The sequence below is a fragment of the Leptonychotes weddellii genome, chromosome 10, assembly GCF_054177405.1.
Source record: "Leptonychotes weddellii isolate Sample4059 chromosome 10, ASM5417740v2, whole genome shotgun sequence".
Lineage (NCBI taxonomy): Eukaryota > Metazoa > Chordata > Mammalia > Carnivora > Phocidae > Leptonychotes > Leptonychotes weddellii.
The window spans coordinates 25,685,624-25,705,090 of NC_138378.1; the positions used below are offsets into that span (position 1 = coordinate 25,685,624).

The 19,467-nt window shown below is 51.0% G+C and overlaps 1 protein-coding gene across 2 annotated transcripts in view; it reads left to right on the forward strand.

The window, feature by feature from the left end:
• The window catches only part of STK35 (serine/threonine kinase 35), a 42,987-nt gene that overhangs the window by 11,468 nt on the left and 12,052 nt on the right, over window positions 1–19,467 (forward strand). For both annotated transcript variants that reach the window (XR_004075317.2, XM_006732288.3), the window contains exon 3: window positions 1,561–2,310. Coding sequence is in view for 1 of the 2 variants with exons in the window: in XM_006732288.3 (XP_006732351.1) it covers window positions 1,561–2,273 (713 nt within the window). In the remaining variant the exon portion in view is untranslated. The remainder of the gene's footprint in view (window positions 1–1,560; window positions 2,311–19,467) is intronic.

Here is a 19,467-nt window from a genome sequence, read left to right on the forward strand (position 1 = left end):
ATCATGGTCAAAAACCCAGAGCTTTTGCCTTGTCCATCTCTCTTCATCCTGCCTCAACCTAGAACTCCCAAAGCAGTGGCTTCTGTAGACTCAGCTTTGGCAGAGGCTATGTAAAGAGATGTAGCTCTTGTTTTCCTGGTGGAATGGAGACCCCGTACTAGGGATGAGAGGACTGGTCTTCACGCTCAGTCTTGAATGATCCATATGACCACCCACGGCAGGCCCCGCCTTTTCCTCAGCAAGATAAGACTTCTGCCTATTTAGACTTTGGGGGCAGTTATAGTCCTCAAATAACTTCCACAGAAGGACTCCGTGTGCCATTAATTGCTTTATAAAGAACATTGGGATTTGTTTGGAGATGCCGATCACCAGCTCTCCTGGAGTTTCTATTGGTTCAACAAAAGGAAAGACTTCTTGAAAGGCAGAGTTGGAGTGTCAAGCCAACACGACTTGATTCTAACTTCTGTGTCTGCTTTGGACTCCTGTTCCCACCAGACTTCCTGTTTACACCTCTCACATGTCCCATTATCCATCCTGTCTCTCAGCCTAGAATTCTCTTCTTGCTTCTCCCCACTGATCTACTGCCTGTCCTGTAGGTGGAACCCAGGTCCTGCGCCTTCTGACTCCCAGATCTGGCAACTCCTACCCACCCGTCACTGCTCGTTGTAAAAGTTGACCTCAATGCAGATACTTAAGATGCTTGCTGTCTTATATACTTACCTGTTATCTCCTTGAAACTAAGCTTTGTAGAGAGAGGGGCCTGTTACAGACCTAACTTGTGCTAGGCAGATACGGTGGGCGAGCAGCAAACACTGGAATATGCCTCTCAAATGAAACTGTAGTGCCGTGTTCTAGGCGCATCCACAAGAGTCCTGCAAGTTAGGAGAGCGGGGAGGAGAGGTCCTTTGCCTGATAAGGATTAACAGACATTTTTACGGCCTTCTTGCCCCCTTGACCTTGTCTCATCAGCAGCCCTGCGAGCCATGGGGGGTGTGATCCGGAGGCACTGGAATGAAACACAGTGGCTTCCCAGTCACATGGATTGGAGTCCCTGGACTCTAAGTCTCTGGGAGCCTCAGGTTCTTCACCTTTTAAGATGGGGCTATTTCCGTCCTACCCCCCCCCCCCGGGGTGGGGGGAGGGTGAATACCAGCTTGAAGGTCAGAGGCCAGTGTAGGTATTCTGTGAGTGAGTGACGTATGGCTGTGTACAGGTGTGGCGGCAGAAGCAGAGACTTGGAAAGGTGAGCTAAGTGCAGTTGCCTCCTGGTTATTCATTGAACCGGTCAGCAGGCACCGGGTAATTCCAAAGCCAGGTGCTTGACCCCAGTGTCCGCAGCCTGTGTCATCCCTTAGCTTGTTAGCCCTTGACTCATCCCATGTGAGTAGAGCTGGGCCTGCTTGGTGCAGTGTTGGCTCCGTGCGGGGTTTGCTGGTCCTCTCGGATGGGAGCCTGGTCACCACTGTCCCATCGTAAGTCCGCTGTGCTGCATGCGTGTCGTCTGAGAGGTGTGGATGTGTCCGTGGCACTCAAGCTCTTTCCGGTCTTCCTTCGATTTAGGAGAAAGGATCCTGGGTTATGCCGAGGAGCCCTGCTATCTCTGGTTTGTCATGGAGTTCTGTGAAGGTGGAGACCTGAATCAGTACGTCCTGTCCCGGAGGCCGGACCCAGCCACCAACAAAAGCTTCATGCTACAGCTCACAAGCGCCATTGCCTTCCTGCACAAAAACCACATCGTGCACAGGGACCTAAAGCCAGACAACATCCTCATCACCGAGCGGTCTGGCACCCCCATCCTCAAGGTGGCAGACTTTGGACTAAGCAAGGTCTGTGCGGGGTTAGCCCCCCGAGGAAAAGAGGGCCATCAAGACAACAAAAATGTGAATGTGAATAAATACTGGCTGTCCTCAGCCTGCGGCTCAGACTTCTACATGGCCCCCGAAGTCTGGGAGGGACACTACACAGCCAAGGCCGACATCTTTGCCCTGGGCATTATCATCTGGGCAATGATAGAAAGAATCACTTTTATTGACTCTGAGACCAAGAAGGAGCTCCTGGGGACCTATATCAAACAGGGGACCGAAATCGTCCCTGTTGGTGAGGCGCTGCTAGAAAACCCAAAGATGGAGTTGCATATCCCCCAGAAACGCAGGACTTCCATGTCTGAGGGGATCAAGCAGCTCTTGAAAGATATGTTAGCTGCTAACCCACAGGACCGGCCTGATGCCTTTGAACTTGAAACCAGAATGGACCAGGTCACATGTGCTGCTTAAAATTCAGGGCAAAGCATCTTGAGTGTTTTTAAACTAGGTGAGTGTACTCTTTTTGTTCTGCATGCACACTTCCTGGACTGGATTCTTCATCTCGGGCCCTACAGCAGGCCCCATGGAGCTGGGGGGCGATGGAGGGTTGAAGACAACCGAGTGCTTATTGTGAGAGGACCCGCCTGAGTCTTGAGGAGGAGAGCTTTGGGGGAGTGAGAGCTGAAAAGTATAGGAAAGTTCTCTGAGGGGACATCGCATTTGAGCAGAGTCTCATGTGTTTTAGAAATACTTTTTCTCGTCAATTAATAAATGCTTACTGGAGAAAATGTGCAAAAGAGATAATGGACAATTTTTTTCAGAGAATAAACATTATCCATAATTGTATCCTTCCTATTCACATGTCCAATTCTGCACAGTTGAGACCGTGCTATATTTAGGTACAGTTTTGTTTCCTGCTCTTTGAATACTCATCTGAGCATCTCCCCATGTGATACTTTGGAAGTTCGGTTTTCAATAATCGATGTCCCATTATATGTACAATGTAAGCATTTTCCTATTTTAGATATCTGAGGGGTTTCCTTCATTTTAGATAGTGTAAATAATGCGTGAGTGAATATTCTTATATGGAAGTCTTTGCTTATTTAAGAGATTGATTGTGGGCTTTCATTTGTCAAGTGTTGTGCTAGGCTCTGGGGTAACAGCGGTGAGCAAATTCAGAAAATGGCTCCCCCATCCTCATGAATTCTGCAACTTAGTTGAATTAGTCGGGGAGAGAAACATTGATCGTTATTTGTCATAGGTGCTTTACGACAAATGAGAAATGATGTTAAGGGAAATTAGCCTTTTAGGTGATGGTGCCCTGAGGCAGGAGTAGGGAATTGGGGGGAGCATTCCAGGTAAAAGGAGTAACCTCTGCAAAGGACCTGAAGCTGGAGGGAGCCTAGCACACTTGAGCGCCTCTGCCAGTTTGGGGTAGTGAAGAGAGCAGACCTTTGGTAATCAGACAGTGACCTGTCAGGAGAGTTAGGCAGAGCTGAGGTGGAAAATCCAAAAGTGTGTACCGGGCAGGGCAGTGGTCGTTGAGATGGACCAGAGTCTGGGGTGTGAGCAAGGGACATAAGATCAGAAATAAGGTGAAACGGGGACCCTGGAATTTGACCTTAGGAGGCATTTGGGAGCCACATGCATACCAGAGCAGAAGGGTGCAGCGTTAAGGACTTCCGGTACATGCGAACGGAGTTGAACTGGAGCCTGAGAGAGCAGCTGGACCAATGATTTTATTCCCAGTGCTAGTAAGGCGATGTTGTTGAACCGGAAATTAAGTAGCACTGAGGATGGAGGAGTGCCTGGATCATCATCAAGGCAGGCAGTTAGCAAGACAGCCGGCCAGATGTGGAAGCAGAAGAAAGCAATACATTGGGAGAGATTGATGGCAATAGATACAAAGGCTGGCTGGTGTATTGGTCAGATTTGACTTGTTTTCAAGTAAGGCAGCCTAGCTTTGTGAGAAGGGACAAGAACATTGACTCCTCCCATATATGCCAGGTGGGTATGTAGCAATTGGTTTCCCCTTTGCCACCCTGCAAGGGGTTAGGTCATTTATCCACTGTCCTTCTAATTTAAGTGCAGGTGTATTTTCCTCATGACCCTCCCCCCATCCTACCTTTTTTCTTAATCTGGCAAGCTGGAAATAAGCTATTCTTATATTTGCTGAAGCCTTGAGATGAGGTGATGAGGGGTGGTGCTAATCCCAGGGGTCACCCTGGGCACAGAGCCGTCGGTCGCCTGGGTGGGTTCTTGGTCCCTTCCTTTCCCCCCATCGCCCTCGGAGTGCTGTTTGCTCTCAGTGAGTGCTGAGCGGAGCCTGGTCACATCTGTAGTGTTCTCAGTGAACTTACTTCGGGAGCGAGCCACTAGGTTTAATTCTTGCTTCCCAGAAACATTGAGCACTTTGGCAGATGGCAGGCCAGTTTGCCCTGCTGCCCACTGAGTGAGAGTGTTCTCCAGAGCTCGGTTTGGGGTAGTGCCGTGTTAGAGCCCAGAAAGGGTTGGCTAGACCACATTTTAGTCATATTTCATGCCACCACTTCTCATCTCCAACTTATCGCTTCCACTTTTAAAAAACCTCTTAGAGGGACGCCTGAGTGGCACAGTCGGTTAAGCACCTGACTCTTGGTTTCAGCTCAGTTTGTGATCTCTGGGAGATCCGCTCATCGTGGAGTCTGCCTGAGATTCTCTCCCTCTGCCCCTCCCCCCCCCCATAAACGTGCACGCACACTCTCTCTCTAAAATAAACCTTAAAAAAAAAAAAAAGCCTCTTAGAATTCAAGTTTTGTCCTGGGGTAGGATGAAGGTTGTCATTGGGATAGACCTGAATTTGGGTTAGGATTGTGGGGTTGTCAAAACTAATTGAGATCAGGTCTCCATTTGGACAGCCACCGTTGGGATTTGTCCTGGTTTGCAGGGCAAAGTTCTAGCTAAAAGAAGGGTGATTCCCAGGTAGGAGAAATAGGTGACGTTGCCATAAGAGAAGATGAGGCACATAGCCCTGCTGAGTGTCCCAGGCCCTGACCACTAGTGACAACAATACTTGGTCAGCTGGTGCCTATTTGATCCGTACCCTAGCCTAGTGTCCCGGCCCGGGCATTTAGATTTGTGGGCCTGGGCCCAGGTCTGTGTAACCAGGAGCTGACCCTTGTAGTGCCAAAAGCTTCAAATCATTTGCAGTGTCAATGAGCTGTGTCTGGCTGGTTAAGGAATCAGAGGCTTGAGTTGGAAAGAGCTATTGTCCAAACTACCCCTGCTCCCCACTTAAGTTTTATAGATAGAGAAGCTAATTTCACTTAGTCAACATATTGACACACTATTTGCCAGGGATTATTTTAGTTACAGAAGATATTTTAGTGGATAAAATAGACAACAATTCTTGCAGTTGTAGCGCTTACATCCTGGTGGGGAGATAGACAATAAACATAGTATGTTTGAAAATGCCAAGTGCTCTGGGGGCCTTAGAGCAGGACAAGGGAGATCAGAATGCTGGGAGGTGGAGGGTGGAGGTGTACTTTTAAATGGAAGAGATCAGGGTGGGTCTCTTGAGACAGTGACCTTTTGAGTAAAGGCTAGGAGTTGAGTGAGTCATGAGGATTTCTGGAAAAAGAGCATCCCAGACAGAGGGAACAGCCAGTATAAAGGCTTGAAAGCTGGTTAGAGAGCTGGGAGGGGAGTGTAGTAAGAAAAGAAGCAAGAAAGGTAACTAGGAGTCAACTAGAGTAGGCCTGTAGGCCACTGTAAGGATTTGGGGGTTTGGGCCTGGGTAGGATGGAAAGTCCTGAATGCGTGTTCGTTCAGCTGTGGGATAGCTGATCTTTTGAAAGGATCGTTGTGGCTGCTGTGATAAAAGTAAACTCTAGGGGAACAAGGGAGGGGAAAAGATGGGAGGCTACTATGACAAGCCAGGTGAGAGAGAATGGTGGCTTTGAACAATGGAGCCAGGAGGGGATAGTAGATTTGGGGTGAATTTTGAAGTCAGCCAACCATTTCGTGCTGGATTGAATGTAAGGTATGACAGAAAGGAATCAAAGAGGGCTTGGAGGTTTTGGCCTTGGAAGCCCTTGGAAGGATAGAGTTGCCACCAAGTGAGACGGGAGGGACATGGAGAGGAACAGGTTGGGCTGGAGAAGGTTAGGCTTTGCTGCCGTGTGTAAGTTTGCAATGCCTATTTAAAATCCAAGTACAGAGGTGGAGTGGGTAGTTGGGAGTCTGGAGTTCAGGGGAGAGATCTGGTCTAGAGATAGAAATTTAGAGATGGCCAAGGCACCAGAGGGGGGGATAGAGAGTTCAAAGAATGACTGGGCTCTGGGCCATCCCACAGTGAGGTTGGGGAGAAGGAAAGGAGCCGGCGAGATAGGAGACCTGGGATATGGTGTCCTGGAAGCAGGTGAAGACACGGTGAGGAGGAAGTAATTGGCCGTGGCCCATGTGCTGGTGGGTTGAGGGAGATGGGGACTGAGGATTGACCTTTGGCTTTAGCCAAAGTCAGTGGCACTCACGAGCAATTTTGGTGGCACGTAATGAAGAGAACCCCTCAAACCACAGCAGGTTTGAGAGGGAATGAAAGGGAAGAAAATTGAGGCAGTGAGAGTTGACCAGTGATTCTCCAGGTTTTTGGTTTAAAAGCCCAGTTACACTTGCGAAATTGAGGACTCTAAAAAGCTTTTGTTTGGGGTTATATCTTTGGATACTGGTAATATTAAAAATTAAAACCGAGAAATGTTTTAAATGTTCTTTTCAAACAAATTTAGTGAGTAGAGTGGTATTGTTTTATATTCTTGCAAATCTTTTTATTATCTGCCTTAATAGCTGGGTTCTCTTATTTGTTTCTGATTTTAACCTGGTGCCATTGTCACTCAGCGTGTGACCTCTGGAAAACTCCATTGTACACCTAAGAGAGGATGTGAGAAAGGCAAACATGTCTTAGTGTTACTACGAACAGGGTTGGCTTCATGGAGTCCCTCACTCTAGACTACACTTCCGAGAACCAGTGGTATAGATGACTCTTCCTGAGGAATTTTCTGTGAAGGGGAGCTGCTGAAGTAGGGGGCAGCTGGAGATCTAGAAAGAAGGAGTTATTCAAGGTCCCAAATGAAGGGACAGAACTTGTGTGTCCTTACTCCTTGTCAGCGTTCCCATTAGACCTGTTATTGTGACTCATACTCCAGCTGCATATAGGCAACACTCTGTCCCTAGCTTGGCATGATGCAGAAAGGTCTCCGTAATCTGGGATTGTAGATTTCAGAGTAGTGTTCAAATCAGGGCTCACTGGTTTTAGTTTTTTTGCAACAGTGAACAAATGCACTTTGGGTGGGAAACATGGGATTCCTCTGGAAGGAGTGTTGCCTACTGAGCTGTCCAGGACTGAGTGGTTCCATGTTTGGGGCTTACTGGCCATGTGACCTCAGGCAAGTTACATTATCTCTCTGGGTTTTATCATCCATTAAAGGGGGGTAGATCCTGTTTATCTTATTGAGGTTGTTGGAATCACAGGAGGTTATAAAAGTGCCTTGTATGACCTGCCTAAATGAAACGCTAAATTTTATTTTATTTATTTATTTTTTAAGATTTTATTTATTTGACAGAGAGTGACAGCAAGAGAGGAACACAAGCAGGGGGAGTGGGAGAGGGAGAAGCAGGCTTCCCGCTGAGCAGGGAGCCCGATGTAGGGCTCGATCCCAGGACCCTGGGATCATGACCTGAGCCAAAGGCAGACGCTTACGACTGAGCCACCCAGGTGCCCCGAAACGCTAAATTTTAGATACACACTTTGGCTTGAGGTGAAAGTATTGTCCTCTCTTTGTCTCTGAAGACAGTGGTCTTTAGTAGCCTTGCTTCAGTGGATTTACCACATAGCTTTTTTTTTTTTTTTTTTAAACAAAGCTGGACTCCAGGCAACTGTGGCCAATTGCTTGTTCCAGAAAACTTACCTATTTTTAAAGATTACTCAATGGCGGATTCTGTCTCTCCCTTATTTGTCATTTTTTTAAAGATGTTTAATAATTCCTAGTGTTTCCTCCCAGCCAGCCACAGACCTTACCCAAAGTGGGTAAGCTAAACTGCTGTTCTAGGTGCCACCGCCCACCTCCGTTGCCGGGAGGGAGTCTGCATTCATGGCCAAGTTTGCTGTCTCATAGACGAGCCTCGGTTACTAGGGCCTTTGATAGTCAGGGTCCTTGAATGACATTTATTTGGAGCAGGCAGCTCAGGCCAGCTGAAGGAAATCTAGATGTTGGTGTGGCCTGAAGGGTCGTAGAAAATAATTCTTTGTTCCATATGTGATCTTGGTAGCTGCCTAACATCAGAGGGGAAAAAAATCCAGCCTATTGTTGAGGTAATAAAGGATATATTTATTCTTGGCGTGAGGTCCAAAGATGTGGCTCTGGGCTCATATGCTAGAGGACCTGAGTTGACCCCTTGACCTGGGCTTCAGATTCTTCTTGTTTTTATGAGATTTGAGGTGGAGGTCCCCAGCCCACTATTTGGACCCCTGATGGTCTCCTGGGGATTCACAAGCTTCAGCTCATCTAACAGGCAACAGCATGTTGGCTCACATTGAAGCTGTAGAAACCAATTCAGAACACTTCTTTACTTTTTGGCAGAATTATACCCCAATTGTGTCACATTATAGGTGTCGAGTTAAAAGTGATACTGGAAACTAAAAAATGGAAAAGAAATTCTTAATGTGGTTCATTTTAAACAGCAAAGTTTTCAAAACAATCCCCGGAGGGTAAACTAGAAACGGGTTTTCCGTGAGAAGTTGGGAGCTTGGGACAAATAGGTAGGTATTCAGGTCCCCTCTCGGTTGAGTGTGACTTCCTTGTCCAGCCATGAGGACAGACCTGAACAAATCCAGGAGCACATAACACATGCCCTTCACTCAGGACCCTGTGGGAGGTGGCCACACTAAACGGAGCTTCTGGGGTGAGACCCCCCCACCTGGAGCCTCGCCTTGTGTGGGGGAGGGGGCTGAGGGGTTAGGTTTTGAAGGAGAGCGACAGTGCTGAAGATGGCCAGAGATGTTGATAATCACTGCATCCCTGGGGCCAAGTGCTTTTTGACCATTATTTCAACTTCCCAAAGGTCACAGCTGATAAGGAGCAAAGCCTAGATTTGAACCCATGTCTGAGTCCCTGGTGTCCACTGATATGGGGTAATGCCTCATTGAAACATCTAGCAATCATGTTTTTATAACGGAATTCAACAAATAGTTGCGCGCTGAGTGGAGTGTGAGATGAGTAACGTGAGCACGAGGCGCATGGCCATTAGTAGCCTTCTAGTTGGGAGTTTCTTGTACCCCGAAAAGTACAGCGTGCTGAACAGCTAGGTAGCCCAACGGGGCGGGGGGAGGGGATGAGCAAGGACACCTTCTCCATGAAGCCTTAACCGCCGAAGGGACCAGAGTTGGTTTGATTCCTACACCCCAGAGGCTCATCCCAGTTAGTCTCTGGTGGAATCTTGAACCTTCCAAAGAGGATGGAAGGAGGGAAATGCCGTCCTCGCCCTGAAGCGGATGATTAGATCCTTACGGGATAGGGGTTTTATTTAAAGTTGAAAGATCTTTGGGAGGGGAATGTATTTAGCTGGTGATTATCAATCCTTGGATGCAAGCAGATCTGCAGTCTCTGAGCCTCTTTTGAATCCCTGTCTATAAAATGGATGTCTCAGCCTGGCCTTCCCCGTCACCCTAGCACTCCTTAGGGCTAAGAGCGGAGGGGTTGTGCATGAGGATCCAGAAGGTTTGCTTCTCTTCTCGCTGGGAAATTAGCTGTGTCTTCACTCTGAGGACCTGGTGGCCGGAGGTACCAGCATCCAGGGAGACCGTGGGGCCTGGTCTGTCTCCTCGTGTTTTCTCGGGGCTCCCCCAGGTCAAGAAGGCCAGGCATCTCCCTGGGGGCCAGCTTTTGCTCTTGCCTTTGCCCTCCCCTGACAGCTCTGGCTGTACCCTCGGGAGGAAGCTGAGCTGGGGTTATGTAATGGGGCGGGTGGCCCCCAGGGACAGTCTGTCTCTTGAAGCTCTGCAGGACATCAAAGCATCCGTGAGGGGACAGGCCTGCCCCAGGGCTGTTGTGGTTCACATTCTCCTATTCCCTGGCATCCTTGGCTCCTCCTAGCCCAGACGGCATCCCTTTGGGCAAAGCAAAATCGCTTTTGTAATCATGCAGCTGTAAGCAAGGCTGCCTGATGGTTGGGGTCCTTCCAAGTCCTATTTCCTCTCCTCCCCCCCGCCCCGGGACACAAACACTTCTACCAACAATAACAGCTCCTGGGTGTAAAAACCTGCTTTGAGGGGCCCCTGACTTGTGCTGAGCAGAGGCCTTGTCCTCTCTCTTCAGCTCTGAATGAAATACTTTCCACACTTTTTTTTTTTTTTTTAAGATTTTATTTATTTATTTGACAGAGAGAGACACAGCGAGAGAGGGAACACAAGCAGGGGGAGTGGAAGAGGGAGAAGCAGGCTTCCCGCTGAGCAGGGAGCCCAATGTGGGGCTCGATCCCAGGACCCCGGGATCATGACCCGAGCCGAAGGCAGACGCTTAACGACTGAGCCACCCAGGCGCCCCCACACTTTTTAATAGTTGACACCACGTGTGCAGTTACCACATAGCATCTGCATGACTGCCACCCGCCAGCCTGCTGCAGATGAGGAAGCGGAGGATCCCCTTACTAAGTTTTGAGAGCCGGGATTTCAAACAAGGTATCTGCCCGGAAATTTCACTGTTCCCTTCTGCTTCCTGCAGCCTCTTTAAAAGCAGCTTTTGATGGGTTTATATTTTCAGGCGGATGGTGGACTCCCCCTCTGAGGAGCACCACACAGGTGGCCCCTTAGGTATTCGTGTACGGTGCTGCCCGTGGGCATCTCTGAGTCTGACGACTGACCTGGGCACAGGCATGCCAGAGCGGGGCCACCGTCCACGCCTCCAGGTGAGGTCACCTGTGTGCGGGTTCCCCTTGGGTCACCCTGATACAGCCTCACACGTGGGCAGGTGAGGCGAGGCTGCGTTAGTGAGGCTCCCACATAACCGGGGGCGGGCCACAGCAGGCAGAAGTCTAAGTTACCCAAAGGTTGGAAGGTGGGAGACCAGAAGCCCGCTCCATGTGATGGCCGTCGGGAAAGCGCGGGCACTGAGGGAGTGCCAACAGGCACCAGGCTGAGGAAAGGGCTCCAATGTGACCCAAAGGCAGCCTGCTGTCTCTGTTCCCTCCACCAGGGATCCTGGCAGAAGCCCCTTCCCAGTGAACATAGCCCGGGCCTTTGAGACTGAGGACCCAAAGCAAAATAGCAGTGGTGGCCAGGTTTCTCCCTGACAGATCTCCCAGTTCATTTATGAAATCTTGACTAAAGCGGGGGACTTCGTCATTGGTGCCCATCATTGATGTGGCTGCCCGCAGCCCTGTGTGGAAAGATGCTGGGACCAAGTCGCATTTGGTGAGCAAGAGCCCTCCTGATATGTGGCAGGCACTTGCCTGGGGGTGGTGGTGACAGGCTAGAACCGCCCCCTCCCAGTGTTGTCCTCTAGTCGTTTACCATGCAGCAACAGGGAGATGACATGGAGACTTAATTGTAGTAGCTGTGGCCCAGGAGAGATACAGGAAGCCTGGAGGGAGCAGAGGGAAAGCTTCCGGGAGGAAGGAGCACCTTGGGCTGGTTCTTGAAGGTCGGTTTAGTGGCACCTTGTAAACCAGGTGATAGCAGGTCACAGCTCAGGGCTCGCCAGAAACTCGCCTTTCGCGCCCTGAGGCTTTGTTGGGTACAGGACCCAGCTCTCCAGGGGAGAGGGTACCGCTGTAGTCGTGAAATCCGAACCAGAGATGCCTTCTAGACCCAGGACCTGGGGAGACAGCCCAGGGTTCCGTCTTGGTAAACTAGGGCAGCGGCATAAGCTCCCAGCCCCCCCTTTTGTTGCCACTAGTGAGTCCTCGGTGGTATTACAGAACCAAAGGAAATGGAGACCTCTTCCCGCATCTCTAGGATGCAGAAGCATGGCAGGCCTTAAAACTGCCAGCCAAGTTTAAAATAAATCAATAGCATAACATACTGCAATGAATTTCCCAACTTTAAAGGAATTTCACTTCCAGTTAGAGGTGCCAGGGGAAAGCTATAACTCAGCCTGCATCATATACAGGTCAGATTTCTGTGTGTTATGTCTTTGTAAAAGAAAACAATATCTAGGGACTCGGTGCGGGGAGATGGATTTGAGCCACCCAGCCACACCACAGGGCATGGTGAGGAAGATGAAAATGCTTCTGGTTTTTCCAGGCTGGAAAAAGGAGCCGGGTATGGGGCCTGGGCAGTAATCTCATGGAGGGGAACCTTGACTCCTTGTCATTCCAAGGCCTGGTACCGTAGCAATGGTGGAAGGCAGGTCGGCTTTGGTATATGGTGTTGGATTTTAGCTTTGGCAGCTGTTCCAATGGGAAAGTCACAGAGATGGTGTGAGCCAGTTGACTCATTCTGCATTTACTTCCATCCATTTAGAAAAAGGAAACCCTTACATATCGTGGACAGCACCCTTTTGTTTTTTGCCTTTCTGCTTTTTTCAGACATGTCCAAGACATGTCTTTCCTTCCAGAAGGCTCTGGTCTGGGGCACGTCTGAGGCATGGGCTTGGAAGCACAGTGCCGTCAGATCTTGGCAGAGTGCATGGGCCTTACCAGCCCAGCCCACCCTTTTACAGACATAAGGAAAACTGGAAGTCACAAGTAAAGACTCATTTGTTGTTAGTAACCAGATTGCATACTTGGATTTGATGAGTGGTTTGCATGGGGCAGCAGAAATGAGTGTGAGTATACCACACCCCAAACAACACAGTGACTCTTACCTTCTAGAAGGAGTTATTTGGGAGTTTAGGCCAGTTGCCTAAACTGAAATCCAGATGTCACCGCCTATGTGATCCAGGTGACCCCTCCCTGCCCTGCCCTCAGATGCTCAGGGCAGAGGCACCAAGCAGGTGTAACACCAAGAGCCATAGTTATATACACGCCAGAGCCCATCACTCCAGCGCAGTGTTTTGTTTGGAGTCCTGTGGCTGTGGGACAGCTGTTTTGGAACTGTGGCTTCCCACCTACTCATAGAGTGTCACTGAGTTGGGGCTAAGCTCGTGGTGCCATGGGCAGACCCAGATGTGAGTCTTCAGGATCTGCAGCCTGATTATGTGGCCTGGGCAAAGTTGAACCAGAGTTCAAAAGACTGCTTCCTTTCTATCAGTGGGAGGAACGGAGGATGTCACGAGTAAGAAGTTTCCTGCTTAATAGATCAAGATTCTATCCTGTGAACTTGAAGATGTTGACAAGCTATCACCATACTCCTCCCTGCTCCTCCTCACTAGCTCCCATCCCCCAACACACACAGTGTCAGGGACAGACCGTCTCAGAGTGTGGTCCCCAGACTGGCAGCATCACCTGGGAACTTGTCAGAATGCATCTCTCTGGCCCCACTTTAGTCCTGCGGAGTCGGAAACCAGGGGAGGGTATTCAGCAAGCCGTCTGGGTGACACTGAGGTACACACAGGGTCAGGGTTGAGGGCTGCCCTGGCAAAAGAAGGTAAAGGCACACTCTGCCACGTTACCATCTATTAAACACACAGCCGCATACCTTACCTCTTAACCTTTGGTCCTCAAAAAGCTTAGATCTAGGCTTAAGAGCTAGGAAGAGGGGCTTGCTGGGTCCTAATCCTGTCTCTGCCTTCCATAATTACCTATCATCGGGACTTTGGGCAAGTCACTTCTCTGTGGGCTGTGGTTTTTTTGTCTAGAAAACCAGGGCACCTCTAAAGGACCACTCTCAGCCCCTCTCTCCCTGCTCCCTCAGCCCGGTCATGTTTGTGGGTTCCACAGTGGATGAGTTTCCAGGAGTTGGGACTCCTGATTCTTGCTTTGTTTCCCCCGCGGTGCATGTGTCCTTAGGATGAGGTGAGGTCCTGCAGCCACCTGCTCTTGGGAAGAGAAAGAAAATAATTGAATTTCTCCATGGGCTTCCCTGGCCCTGGGAGAGTAGACTTCTGAGCCATAATAACAGTGAGTATCTTGGGATGATCTCCAGCAGAGTACTCTCAGGGGAGTACAGGGCCCTGTGAGGTCCTTGTTGTAGGATGGGAGCTCACCCTTCAAGAAAGGGGAACTTGAGAGGCAGCTGGGCATAGGGAATGGGGAAGCAACAGGATGCACAGGTCTCCAAGTGGAGTCTTGGACATGGCTTGAATCCTGACTAGAAATCTTCACTTGTTCAATGAAGCTTGGGCCATGGAGACGAAGATAATCCCTGACCTCAGTCCAGCTAAACCTTAGGCATCTCTCTGAGCCTTGGAGTCCTCATTTATAAAATGGGTTGCTACTAACATTTACCCCATAGGATTTTCATGTGGATTCAATGGAAAATGGATGTAAAGCTAGCCTGAGGATGCTGGCCGTGCAGGAGACACCCCATAGCTCTTGGGTTCTGTTGTCTTTTCGTACTAGTTCTTGGCCACCCTGGTGACAGAGCGTGAAGTAGTCTCTCAGGATGCTTCCCAACCACCCCCATCAATAAAACACACACGCCAGAGGGGCCCATTAATTTTTTTGGTAGCCTAACCGGTAGGTGCTTACGGTACATCAGGGACAGCTCAGACCTGGTCCCCACGCTCCGGGCCCTTTGACCTCAGTTTGAGAGATTGGTCCTAAGAGGAAACTAAATTTCATGCCTGTATGGATGGGGGAAACAGAAAATAGGGGACCCTCCCCAAGGCCGGAGGAGGAGGTGCCATTGAACCTGAGACCTGAAGGATGAGGTGTCTGCCAGGCAGCTGGGCAGTGAATGGGTAGGGGCAAGGTGGGAGAGACTGGGAGGAAGAAGCAGGAGCCTGACGTGCCTGGCGTTGGGGATGGTGGTAAGTCTCAGATCAGCTTCCCCCGTCGGGTTCCGTGTTTACAGGAGCACTCTGGCTCTGCTGCCGGGATTGGAAAGGGCAAGCATGGACCTGGGGCCCAGCTAGGAAGTCGAGTTTCCCAGGCTAGGGCGGATGGTACATGGGATGGGGCAGAGTGAATTTAAAGTACATTTGGAGATTGCTGGAGGACTGCAGGTGGACGGAATGAGGGAGATGAAGGCAGAGTGGCTCCACGAATCACTGGGCTGGGGGGCAGAGCCATTTCCGAGACTGTGAACCCTGCAGGAGAGGGGCTTTGTGGGGGGCCGGGGGGGTGGAAAGTACACAGATGTATCTTGGGTGTATGGCCATCAACCCATCCTCTCTCCTTTAGACAGGTATTTGGTAAGTGATTATCTGGGTCTTCTTGGGGTGCCGCTGGATCCCAAATTTGGGACTAAGCCTGGGACACCTTCATGAGCCCCAACTGCCTGCCTTAGACCCAGAGCTGCCTTCACAGCCTTCATCTGATGACTGTGCCTTGCTGTGTTTTGTTCTTTCCTTTGTAATCAGCTTCTCATTAGGTGACTGGTGTGTCTGGCTCTTCTCTGTCTTTATTTGCATATGCACTCTGCTATAATTATGTCCCAAGAACATAGCGTTTTGTTGTTTTTTGTATTTACTTTTGCTTTCCCGAGCTGAAAACCTGTGCAGTGTCCTGTCACATGGGCAGGCTGGTGGTTCTGCCAAAGAGCAGCTTTCTAGCGCCCGCGTCTCCCTCTCCGGGTTTTTTTCATGATTATATAATATCGAGACCATGATTGCTGGCTATAAAATTGACTTTGAGGGCCACTTTAATTTGTGAATTGGGAAATACTTTCTATTCTGGGTGAAGGAGAAAACGGGGAGAGGTGCGGAGAGCTCTGTGGTCAGTTGCCTTCAGGCACTTAAAGTGCAAGAGCTGAGGGGCTACCCCAAGGTCTGAACTTGACATCAAGCTAGTGGAAGGGGGCTTCAAGGTCAGTCCTTCAGCCATCCTCGGACATCTTGGTTTGAACTACATGTGGGGCGTGGGGTAGAAGCTGGCCCTACCTATTCACCACATCTCCTTCCCTGGAGAGTAGGTCCATGTTTTATACTCATTTACAAGTGCTTACTGGGAGCTTTTGCAGTTTGCTGGCGGGCTTACAGTCACTTTATTTGTTTCTGTGTAGAACAGGCCTGGGGCAGCCTGGAGCCTTTATCATCCTAAGGCATGAGGGCAAGGGGCAGGGTCACTTCCTCTCGGTTAGCTTCTGACTTACTGAGCGCATGCCATGTGCAGACTTCATACTCTCCCCCTCTGTTTCTTATCTCGTCACATCCTCACATGGGTCCTGGGTAGGATGTCCTTCCCACTCCAAAGACAGTAAGTGATGTGCCCCACCGGCCACATGGCCAGGAAGGGCTAGCTCCAGGGCCCTCTGCCATTGGCTTCTGAGGATAGGTCTGTAAGTGGCACCGTGCTTGGTGCTCCCAGGAGCTCAGTGGAGGGAACATTGGCTTTTGGTTGAAGAAGTCAGTAACGGCAACAAGTAGGACCTGTGACTTAAGATAGCCCTTAAAGAAAAGGCACGCAAGGGTGTTGTAAGCAAGGGACACAGCGTGAGAACATTGAGAATTTGTGTCAAGAGCAGGTCTTCGGGTTGGCTCACACAGAGGTGAAGTGGGAGAGCGAAATGGCACTAAGTTGCCCAGAGCCTTGAATGTCAGCCTAAGGAGGGTGACCTTCACCCTGGGGAAGAAAAAGTGGAGGTGGGTGATGGTGGTGTACAAGGCTGTTCTTTCTGGCGATGAGTAGGTCACGGTGAGGAGAGAATGGAGAGCTCCCTGGAGGAGGGAAGAGATGCGACACCCAACAGGGCTGGCCTTCAGAAGGTGCGAGACAGCAGAGGCGCCCTCCTGAGCACGCGAAGGGAGACAGGGCAGCAGCTGATACGGCCATTGGGAGCCCTGTATTTCCCTGTTGGTGTCAGTAGGAGACTGGCTTCGGAACCTGGCGTGTTGATAAATCTAGGTTTAAATTGCAACTCTCCCACGGCCCAGCTGGGTGACCTTGGGCAAGTCTCCTAACTTCTCCGGGTCCCCATTTCCTGCCTGCTAAATGATGCTCATTTTTTTTTTTTAAAGATTTTTATTTATTTATTTGAGAGAGAGCACAGGAGAGGGGGGAGGGTCAGAGGGAGAAGCAGACCCCCTGCCGAGCAGGGAGCCCGATGCGGGACTCGATCCAGGGACTCCAGGATCATGACCTGAGCCGAAGGCAGTCGCTTAACCAACTGAGCCACCCACGCGCCCCTAAATGATGCTCATTTAACACTGACGTTCACTATCAGCTGGTGTGAAGACCAGATGCACAAGAAATAGGAAGTACCCAGTGCAACTCCACGCACGCGGCGAGAGCTCAGGAACGGGCAGCTCTGTGCGTTGCCTTCGTGCAGTCTGTTTTTGCCAAATCCTTACAGGCCCGTCATTCGTTGCACTAACAATCTGCAGTGCTCTGCTTTTCCCTAAGAGAGCTCCAAGCCTCTTGGCAATGCCCCCCCCGTGAGTTCCCTGGGCACACCGGGCTTTGGTCTGGTTGCTGTAACCGGAAGTCCATACGGTCCCCTTTTGCACAGACCGCTCTGGGCATGACCTTGTTTGAGTCTTGCCTCTTCTAACCACAGACTGTCCGGTCACCATATGGAAGAGCAACCGCTCCCCTTTAGCTGTGACGGCACCTTAGGCATGCTCCTTGGCAAAGGGCCAGGGAGGAGGGTTCTCCCAGGAGCCTGGCTTCTCCCAGGAGCCTAGCCTCTCCCTGGAGCCCTTTGTCTGCTAATCACAGCGGCCACAGCTGAACCTCGGTCTCTTCAGGGACCAGTTGAGGCAGTTGGCAGCTTTCGCTTCATCCCCACTTAATAAGTTGAGGAAGGGAATTAGTTAGGGGGTCCCTGTAGCCGACTGCCAATTACCGGGGCTGCTTCTGCAGACAAAAAGTTCCCCCTTCGTTTGTCTGGAGTGCCAGCCAGTGCCTGTTTACCGGCGCAGGTGCTTCCCAGCTCCCTGAGGGCCCCCAGACATGACTTCCCAAGGCCAGAGAGACCGGCTTTAAATGGGTCTACGGCCTCAGACCCTGGTGGGATGACTCGGGGTGCAGTCCTGTGGATTGCTGGTCACCAGAGAGCCTTCCAGATCTCAGACTCTGAGGTCTTGCCAGCAATTCTTCCTTTGTTTCGGGGGTTGTTTTTGAGAGATTTTATTTTTAAGCAATCCCTACACCCACCATGGGGCTCGAGTTCACAACCCAGAGAACAGGAGTCACACGCCCCACTGACGGAGCCAGCCAGGCGCCCCAGCAATTCTTCCTTTTGTGCATTTGGCGAGCTTTTGAATACGAGCATTTGGGGCAGCTCGCTTTGAGAAATCAAAAGGTTTAAAACAGTGTTAGGCAAGGCTGCAATGGCGACGGACATGAGCACTGCTGTAATATGACCAAAGTCTCAGAGGCTGCAAGCTTCCATGGTAACTGGCCGCCGCATTTTATGTAGGCGCGTTCACTGCCCTGGCCCAGCTTTGTGACACAGCAGAGACAAGGCTGGCATCTGTCTGCAGCAGCTCGCCCCCCTTCTCTCAGTAAACCAGGCCCCGCCGTACAGCCGGCCCATCAGCTGTGGCTGCAAGAGAGCGTGGTGTCCTCACCATGGTAAGTGGGCCACCGATCGAGCTCAGTTGACTCGGCGTAGAGCCCGTCTCCTCTCCATGGCCTTTGTCTGCTTTAAGAGTCTGAGCTTTGCCTTGAAAATCTGTAAGGAGAGGGACCCTCCACCCCCACCCCCCACCCACCCACCCCCATCCCACTGGTAGGCAGGGCTCTAGTGCCATCAGCTGCAGCCTGGCTCCTGCGCCCAGCTTGTCCTGCTCCACTGTGCCCCAGGCAACCCCGTGGAGCCCTCCCAGGTTGCTTTCTGGTTAGAGTCTTTGCCTTGATAGATAAGAGCCTGCCGAGGTGCTCGTGGTTCTTAGATTCCTCAGAAGCTGAGTGTCAGGGCTGTCCCTCCAGAAAAAGGCACGCGACTGATGCACCCTGTGCTATACTTCATATGCCTTCCGGGCTCTTGCAGGCCCTATGCATCCTTGGAGTTCGAAGGACCCCAGATGGAGAACCCCTGCCCTGGTCCCAAGCGCCCCTCAGTGGCGCAGGGAGAGAGCTAGATGAGACTGGAAACCAGGGTCCCCACCACCAGGCGGGGTCCTTCATCATTTTCCTGCAGTTTACTTCAGTGTCTCTTAGTAGGGGCTAGGTTCCTCTGGTTGCCATCTGCTGTTCCAGCCTGAGCGACAGTCTGCCTTTCAGAATGCATGGGGCGGCCTCCTCCAGACACGCAGAAGTGGGCGAAGGGTGGGCCCCTGGCTGCTCGAGAGCTGGTGTTCAGTTTCTCGGGGCGGGGGGGGGGGGCCTACCCTGCTGCAGCCCTCACCCCCACCTCCACCTCCGATTTCCACGACCAGTGGGCTTCGAATGTGGGGTGCGGAGTCCGCCCTGGCAGGAAGGCCACCACCGCCTCTCTAGCTGTTGGCCCGCTACAGAGCAGTGTTGGGCATCAGAGGTTTTTTTGGGGTCGGTCCTGGAGGGAGGCCGCGTGGGTCTTGAAGATCTGGGGAAGACCACAGAGGTGAAGCCAGAGCCAAGGCTTCCGGTCGCGAGGCCACCGTTCTCATTTGCATCTTCCTGTGGCTGGCTTTCCCAGAACGGGGGCGGGGGGGTGCCCACTGAAGCCAGA